The 9,573-nt window shown below is 36.4% G+C and overlaps 2 protein-coding genes across 2 annotated transcripts; both read left to right on the plus strand.

The window, feature by feature from the left end:
* On the plus strand, positions 1-935 carry LOC118729483 (olfactory receptor 6C1-like). Its single transcript, XM_036457018.1, is given in 2 exon segments — positions 1-294; positions 297-935. Coding segments are annotated over 2 exon segments (933 nt in total).
* Positions 936-7,126: 6,191 nt separating this feature from the next.
* On the plus strand, positions 7,127-8,062 carry LOC118729762 (olfactory receptor 6C3). The gene has a single exon (XM_036457194.1). The coding sequence runs from the start codon at positions 7,127-7,129 to the stop codon at positions 8,060-8,062; it is 936 nt and encodes a 311-aa protein (XP_036313087.1).
* Positions 8,063-9,573: the final 1,511 nt, after the last annotated feature.

Consider the following 9,573-nt stretch of genomic DNA (forward strand, 5'->3'; position numbering starts at 1 on the left):
ATGAGAAACCATACAGAAGTGAGAGAGTTTGTTCTCCTGGGACTGTCAGATGACCCAAAGCTTCAGGTGGTGATCTTTGTCTTTCTGCTCCTCACCTACATGTTGAGCATTACTGGGAACCTGACCATTATCGCTCTTACCCTGCTGGAATCCCACCTCCAGATCCCCATGTATTTCTTCCTCAGAAATTTCCCCTTACTAGAGATTTCATTCACAACTGTCAGCATTCCCAAGTTCCTGGCCACTATTATTTCAGGAGATAAAACCATTTCCTTTGATGACTGCATTGCTCAGTTATTATTATTTTTTTTTTAATTCTCTTGAGAGTCACTGAGTTTTACCTTCTGGCTGCCATGTCCTATGATCGCTTTGTTGCCATCTGCAAACGTCTCCATTACATGACCATAATTAACCGAAGAATCTGTATACTCCTTGTCTTCTCTTCTTGGCTAGTTTCATTCTTAATCATCTTCCCTGCACTCATCTTGTTCTTAAACCTCGATTACTGTAGGTCAAATGTTATTAATCATTTTACCTGTGATTATTTTCCCCTGCTGCAACTTTCGTGTTCAGACACAAAATTCCCAGAGATAATGGGGTTTGCCTGTGCTGTGTTTACTCTAATGTTCACTCTGGCACTGATATTTCTGTCCTACATATATATCATCGGAACCATTTTAAGAATTCCTTTGACTAGTCAGAGGACAAAGGCCTTTTCTACATGTTCATCTCACATGATTGTCATCTCTATCTCTTATGGCAGCTGCATTTTTATGTATATCAAACCTTCAGCAAGGGAGAGGGTGTCTCTGAGCAAGGGAGTGGCTGTGCTAAACACCTCAGTAGCTCCTATGCTGAACCCCTTTATTTACAGCTTAAGAAATCAGCAAGTCAAGCAAGCCTTCATGGACATGGCAAGGAAGACAAGCAAATGAGATAATGTGGTGCTAGGAATTTGAGGACATTGCGGGACATTTTTAAAATGTAAACATGAAATTTCAGTAGTTTCTACAATCACAATAAACTCCCTGCCATCCTTTTTGTTTCTAACAATTCTGTTTGTTTTATATATGTCCCATTTAATTTAAACTATTTTTCTTATGTCATTCTGACTCTCATTCTTCTGAACACTGTCACAACTTCCTTAAAATTTATTTATTTTCAATATTTGTTGTTGACACTGTTGCAGATGTCCTCATTTCCCCACTCCCCTTCTATCCCTCTACCAAGCCCCAACCCCCCCTTCCCTTGGGCCATCACCGCAGTGTTGTCTGTGTCCATGGGTTGCACATATATGTTCTTTGGTGAGCCCTTTACTTTCTTTCATTCAGTCAATTTATTTTTTAATTTATGGATAGTTGGTATACATCTTATATTGTTTCTATTAGTTTCAAGTATACAATATTACAACTTATTAAATAATAATTATTTTTAAAGTAAAATTATATTTTGAGTTTTGTGTAGAAAAAATAATCACCAGGAATGATAGAGATACTTATAAAATAGTTATATGATATTTTATTTACTACACATAGAACATAGAATTTTATTTTTAATTTATATTTGACAGATATTCTCTTAATTATACTATAGTTTCTCTGGGAAAATTAAAATATCTTATAATTTTAAAAAAATACATTTTATTGATTTTTTACAGAGGAAGGGAGAGGAATAGAGAGTTAGAAACATCGATGAGAGAGAAATATCGATCAGCTGCCTCCTGAACACTTCCTATTGGGGATGTGCCTGCAACCAGGGGATGTGAATTGAACCTGGGATCCTTCAGTCCACAGGCTAACACTCTATCCATTGAACCAAATCAGTTAGGGCAATACCTTATAATTTATTGAAAATATAAATGCTTATCACTTAAAAACTGAGAAACAATACTTTTCCCCCACTTTAATAGAGTATGTCCATATAAATTATCTATCGAAAATAGCGGCCTTTAGATACAGTAGGTCCTTGGGTTACATTGGAGATCCTTTCCTGTACTGCAATGTAAAGCAATTTTCGCAGTAAGTAGAACCCACCTACACAAACAGTTACTATGTCACTCACATGGAGCACATACACAGCAACTATGAAGTGAAACAGTAAAAAAATAAAAATAAAAGGAAGATAACAATTCCTGACCTTTACTTGTGGTAAATACAGTAATTAATAATAATAATAAAAGCATAAAGCACTTATTTACATACATTGAATTGACAGAATTTTTTTTTATAAATAAATGGGAGATGGTGATGTAACCATGAAACAACATACATCAATTATGACATAATTCGAGGACTGCCTGTATATAGAATAAGTTTATTCTAATTCCATAGAAGGTAAATTCCACTTCTCTGAAGTTTTGGATTTGCTTAAATCTGAGTATATGTACAAATTATTTTATATCTAAACAAAATTATTTAAGTTTTATAGAGAGTTAAAAACCATAATATGATATCACCACATGCAAAAAATGAATTTTAGCAAGGAAATGGAGAAAAGGGAATCCTCATAAGCATTTGGGGTGCGAATGTAAATTAAAATAGCTATTATGAAAAATAGTATGAAAGTTCCTCAAAAGTTAAAACTACGGTATGATCCAGTAGTCTTACTTTTTTGGGTATAGAATTCCAGGAGCCAATGAAATTATATCTGAAAGAGGCATCTGCACCCCCAGTTTTATTGCAGCATTATTCATAAAGGACAAGATATAGAAATACCTATTCCATCAACTAATGAGTTAAAAATGGTTTATATATATAAAAATGTAAAAATAAGTGAATTCTGTCATATGCTACAACAGGATGTGAACTGGAAGACATTATAGTAAGTGAAAGACTCAGAAAAATACTGCATAATCTCACTTATATGTGGAATCTTAAAAACTTGAACTGAGAGTAGAATGATAAATGACTAATGGAGAGATGTTAGTCAAGGGGAAAAAGGGATCAATTATGTGAGATGCATAAATTCTGGAGATCTAAGGTACTACAGAGTATCTATAGTTACTAATAATTGTACTATGTACTTGAAATTTGCTAAAGGAATTCACACTGAAACACACTATAATCAATTTGTCAGGAACAAAATAAACAAAAAGGCAGCAGGAAAAGAGGAAGACCAAATATGAGGTTAATTGACTCCCTAAAAGAAGTCAAAGGCATGAGTCCACAGGAGCTGAGTGGAGCTATTGAGGACAGAACATGGTACATATTATTCATTCACAAGGTTACTCAGAGTCTGAGCTAACTTAATGGCACATAACACACATGCACTGTCATAGATTTGAGTTATATTTTCTACACACTCTCTTCTAGTTCATCTCTTTCAACAAGTAATTCCAATATAGACATGTCCCAGCCATGATTTAGTTCTACATTGATGGCTGTATTATTATTTTATTATATAAATTCGGTATTGTATTTCTTACAGTAAGTGCATGTTTAAATATTTTTTAATATATAACATTAAGTTGCTCAATATGTATTAATACTATATAATTATAGTAGAGGCCCAGTGCAAGAATTCATGCATGGATGTGGTCCTGCCATCCTGGCCCCAATCAGGGCAGATCAGAGCCTGGCCTGTTGGGAGGAGGGAGGTTGGCTGCCTGGCCCAATCCAATCAGGGCCCAATCAGGGCTGGGCTGGCTGGGGGGGAGAGACCATGGGTGACTGGCTGGCAGGCACCGCCCCCAATTGGGATGGGGTGGCAATTGAGGGTGAGGCCAGCTATGGGAGGTGGGCCATCTGGTCCCACCCCTGATTGGTGTGAGGGAACAATTGGGATGGAACTGGCTGGGGGCAGGGGCTGTGGGCTGATATGGGTGGTGGGGGCTAATCAAGAATGGGGCCTGCCTTGGGGAGAGTCTGTGGATGGTGGGCCAACCAGCCTACCCCGAAATGGCATGAGGGGCCAGCAGCCTGGGGGAGGGACTATAGGTGGTTGGCCAGCCAGCCCTGGCCAAGATCGGGAGGGGGGGGCGTGATCAAGAGCAGAGCTGGCTGAGGGGAGGGGCTTCATGATGATTGGGGTGAAAGGGGCCCATTGAGGGTAGGGTCATCCTTGAGGAGGGGCTGCAGGAGGTTGGCCAACAGCCTGACCCCCTGTTGGGTTCGGAGGGAGTGTTAGGGGCATGGCCAGCCCCGGGAAAGGGCCACAAGGGGTTGGGCAGCCAGCCCCATCACCAGATTTGGTGGTTTTATTGGCTGCAGTGGACATAATAGCCACCAATAATTCTAGTCATTATGGTGTTCTGGTCACTCACTTTTTATATATATATAGATAATAAGTGGGTGGCTTATTATTAACTGATTACATATAATTTTTATAATTAAAATATTTTGGGAATATGAAGAACAATAAAAAAGTATTATTCCTCTTAATATAAACTATTCCTTGTATTCTACCAAATAAATATTAACTAAAAATAATAATTCACTAAATGGAATTTGAAGTAAACAAAATGAGTATTTTGTAATATGTCTCATTAGACTATTAAAAAATTGATAAATAAATTTAAAGACCAAGATGAGAAAAATGATGGACAAAATTAACTGCAATTAATTACTGCTGTTTATAATGAGGGTTAACTTTGTTAACTTATGTAATCACATTAAAAATTGTGAGAAAATAATTGTGAGCACAATATGTTTATTATAATAATTATTATTTAACTTAGAATTATGAAATAATATTGTTTCTTGTTGCCCCTACACTAAAAAGGTCAAAGGATAAATAAAAGAATATATGTAGAAAACTTCTTTATTTCAAGATTATTTAATATAAATAAAGAGTTGTAGAGTTCAAAACTATTTTATTACTCATGAAATAGTAAGCAATTGTGATTAATGAAAGCAATTATTTTCCAAAAGTCAACATTTTATGTCCTCTGTGGGATACACAGATGAACATAACCATTGGCTAAGAGAAGAGTTGGGCTATTGAAAAAATCCAAGGAGGATTTCCAGAACTCCCTCATGCTCTATAATGTAGCCAATACGTGGCCTGGACTTTTTCTTGTTTCCAAGAGATCAAAGCATAACTTTCTTCTGAGGTCAAGACAAATGGATTTGAAATATTTGAACTACAGTGCCACTAGAAGCTAGATCCTGGTTTAAGAATCTATTCTTATAATACCCATTGTTGTCATATCTCTCTTAATTCTCTTTTTTCTAATGTATTATTTATCTTTTTTTTTTTATTAATCCTCACTTGAGGATATTTTTTTTCCATTACTTTTCAGAGAAAGTGGAAGGAAGGGAGGGAGGAAGTTGAGAGAGTCACACCAACTGCTTACCTCCTGCACGCAATCCAACCAGGGGTGGGGAGGGAACCCACCCTCCAGGTTCATGCCCTCAACTTGGAATCAAACCAGCCACCCTTTGGTGCTCAGCCAGCACTTTAACCACTGAGAAACACTAATCAGGTTCTCTGTTCTCTTTTTAAATGTTGCTTTCTTAAACTTCTTGATCAACATTACTGAAGAGGACTATTGTATATTTCCACATCTTCAGATTTCTGACTTTCCATTTCTACTTCCTGAGCTATTTCCTTTGAGCCATCATAAATGGAAAAGTGCCCGACCCGCGGGTAAGTCAACGTGGGCCCTAGAGGGGGAGTGAGAATGAGGGGGACAAGAGACACAAGAGATGGAGACAAGACAGGCTTTCTGATCAAATCTCATTTATTGCAGGGTATAAGGATGTAGATATAGTCAGGGAGGATGAGGGAGTTTCCTTCAAGGGCATCAGCGGGTAGCTAAGCAACTAAACCGTAAATGTCAAGAATAGTTTATCTTCAACAGAGAACATTCTGTTGTGCAGCTGTGTCCCAACCGCAGGATGTTCGATAAGCAGAGCTTGAGTGATAGCCGTCATGGGTTGAGGAAACAATGTATCTTAGGCCATCCAGGTGCATGCCGGGGAGTACAGTTTCCCACAGAAAAGAAATAAAATAAAATTTGACTAGGAATTTTCTAGTGGCTGGCAGAGAAGTGATGGTTTTACATTCCATCCTTCATGGCAGAAATTCGACTATCTAAAATGTAAAGGAGGTAACTCACAATTTTAGCAAATCGCATTTACAGCATGGTCTATCCAGCTAGCTGCGAATTAACTGAATAGATTAGGATGAGTGGAGGAGTGCTTTTTATATATAGTTCTAAAATATCCTTATGGATCAGAGGTCTCATGTAAAAGACAAGTGTGGAGTCAAATTACAAAAGAATGAAAGATTTTTTTCATAAACTTTAATAACTCAGACAAAAGGATGTGTAAAGGGAAATTCCACTGGCTACAATCTGAGTGACAGAGCTGCTAAGATCTGAGGCAAGTAGTATTTTTCCAATTTTTACTTCAATGCAAAATGAAAAATAGATAAATACTGCATATTCCTTTAAGCTCAAAAAAATTCTCCTATATATATTTCCATAAAGTCATAGAAGATGTCAAACATTAGTGATTCTTATAAATAATAAGTGAATATGTTCACTATTTGTAAAACAAAATAGATTACTTTTTCTATCTTAATGAAAATATACATATTATTACATAATATGTACAGAATGTTTTCATATCATCCTGATAATTACAGTATAAAAATAATGTTAAAGATAAAAATGAATAACGTAATAAAATAATTATTTTCTAAGAAAATTATTAATTGATTTCTTATAGAAAATGTAATGGGTTGTTATTCTAGTCTTCTAAGTTTCACTTTTACATTTTAAAGAATTAAGATCATTCTTTTTTGTTTTTAGGAGGCAGTATCCTCTAATAAATACATGACAGAAAAAAAAAGAACATGCATATTTCATATGATTGCTTCAAGGAAAATGTAAGATTTGCAAAAAAGTATTAATTTTATTTACCATATCTCAATGATGTAATTTGTTGCATGAATTATTCCTAACTTCAAAATAAAAGAACTAGTACACAAAACAGAACTCATAAATATGTATTAAGACATAATGCAAACAAGCCAGCCAAAAGAAAATGAAATCTGCACAGATTATAAAAATGTTTTAGAATTTAGTGATGATGACATTGATTATGATGAATCATATCTCTCATCACCTCTCTTTAACACTTTTTCCACCTAAATATCTTTAAAGAAAGAGAGAGACAGAGAAATGAACCACACGGTGGTCACAGAATTTGTCCTTTTAGGTCTTTCTGATGATTTTGACCTTCAGATTATGCTTTTTCTCCTTTTATTTGTCACATATATACTAAGTGTCGCTGGAAACCTGATTATCATCACCCTAACCTTGGTGGACTCTCATCTACAGACGCCTATGTATTTCTTCCTCCGGAACTTCTCTTTCTTAGAAATCTCATTTACAACTGTATGTATCCCTAGATTTCTGGGGGCAATTATCACCAGGGATAAGACTATTTCCTATAATAACTGTGCAGCCCAACTATTTTTCTTTATTTTCATGGGGGTGACTGAATTTTACCTTCTAACCGCCATGTCCTACGACCGCTACGTTGCCATCTGCAAGCCCCTTCATTATACAATCATCATGAACAGGAAACTCTGCACCCTGCTCGTGCTGTGTGCCTGGCTGGGAGGGTTTCTGACCATCTTCCCTCCCCTTATGCTTCTCCTCCAGCTGGATTACTGTGCTTCCAACATCATCGATCACTTCGTATGTGACTATTTCCCCCTTTTACAACTCTCTTGCTCAGATACATGGCTCCTGGAAGCAATTGGTTTTTACTTTGCTTCGGTCACGTTGCTATTCACTTTGGCGTTGGTGATTTTATCGTATATGTGCATTATCAGGACTATTTTGAGAATCCCTTCTGCCAGTCAGAGAAAAAAGGCTTTCTCCACTTGTTCCTCTCATTTGATTGTCATTTCCATTTCTTACGGAAGCTGCATGTTCATGTATGCCAATCCCTCTGCGAAAGAAAAGGCGTCGTTGATCAAAGGAGTAGCTATCCTCAATATCTCTGTTGCCCCCATGCTCAACCCCTTCATTTACACCCTGAGGAATCAGCAAGTGAAACAAGCCTTCAAAGACATGGTCCGTAAAGTAGCATTTTCTACAAATAAATGATATGGTATTTTTGTCAGAAACAAAGGGAGTGCCCCTCAAAGAGCAATTACGTGGAATCTTGAAATTCCTAAACATCTAAGTAAGAATGCGTTTTCTCCAAAGTCTCTTTATATGCCATGTTGTAGTTAATAATTTCCCATTTCTTCCACTTCCATACGGTTTCTCCAATACATTCTTAATTGATTTATTTAAAAATATACTTGAATTTATTTCTTCTACTGAATGTTCTGGAAATGAAATGTATTTCTTTGAGATATACTCTAGAGTGTAATGTGAAAAAAAAAATAGGTCTAATCCTGTTAATATCAGTTCCTAAAAGATGCGTATAATATCACATTGTATATTAAAAGTAGAGTTTCCAAAATAGTGTGTAACTTCCTGTGTGTTATCAAGACATTGATACTTTTTTTTTTAATGTAAAGGACCTAAATGTTCTGATATTATTGTACATTACATTAGGTTCTATGAGGTAATATGTACTTGTGCATTGCACTTTAATGCAATGCTTCATATTGTTTGAAAATTAGTTTCTATTTTTAAGATAAGTAGCGATCATAGTGTTCAGTATTATTTACAGAATTTCTATGATTCTAGCATTTTAGAGAATATTTTCATTAAAAACATTCATAATAGATGCAAAAACAAAAAACAAACAAACAAAAAAAACACCTAAAACACATGCTGCTGTCCTGAACTCAATCAGCAGCTTTATAACAGTTGTTTTGAATTATTTGTTAGGCGTTCATTTTCCTCCATTTTTAAAAGGGTCTGTTTAATGGAGATTTGTGTTTGTTCCTTTGATTGGGACACTTATCTACACATTTGAAAAAGTCACCACCTCTCCCAGTCTTTGTAAACAGGATTCGTACAGGGGAAGACGATTGCTATTCAGTCCACCTAGAGATTCTGGGGGCCTCTCTAACCTTTTCTGAGGATGAAGCATCTCAGACTTGTGTTTGGAGATTCTTGATGAGAAGATTTTGCCCATGTGAAAAAATTATATAGAAAGGTGACATTCTTAATCTCTTCTCTCTCTCCTTCTGTCTGCTGTAACTCAGCTGCCTGAAGCAATAACACGCCACCCAGCTCAGTGCGTTCTCAGCAGCTTTCAGGCTTCCCGAGATGTCAGGTCCCACAAGGGCTCCAGGTTAGGCTAAAGGGACACCAGTCCTAGAACAGCCACCGAAAAGCCCCAACGTTGGACTCATGTTCCACTCTTATCTTTTCCTCCCGGGGGAGGGGCCGCAAGCTGGATTGGCTTCAATCTGATGCTGTAAATAGATCATATGAAGCATAAAATTTTCTAAAAATCCTTTTATAGTGTCACAAAGCATACTTTCTTTACCTTAAATCTTTTTAAATTAGTTGAATCTCTTTATGTCCTGATGGTCAGAGATTTGAGGACGTTCCTTGTACATTTGGAATTTATAGGTAATAATAGTTGGGTGCAGTGTTCTATATAAGTCAACTAGGTTAAGTTTATTAACTATATGATGTAACTTTGTACTTTT

Source organism: Pipistrellus kuhlii, unplaced genomic scaffold, assembly GCF_014108245.1.
Source record: "Pipistrellus kuhlii isolate mPipKuh1 unplaced genomic scaffold, mPipKuh1.p scaffold_m20_p_3, whole genome shotgun sequence".
Classification (NCBI taxonomy): domain Eukaryota; kingdom Metazoa; phylum Chordata; class Mammalia; order Chiroptera; family Vespertilionidae; genus Pipistrellus; species Pipistrellus kuhlii.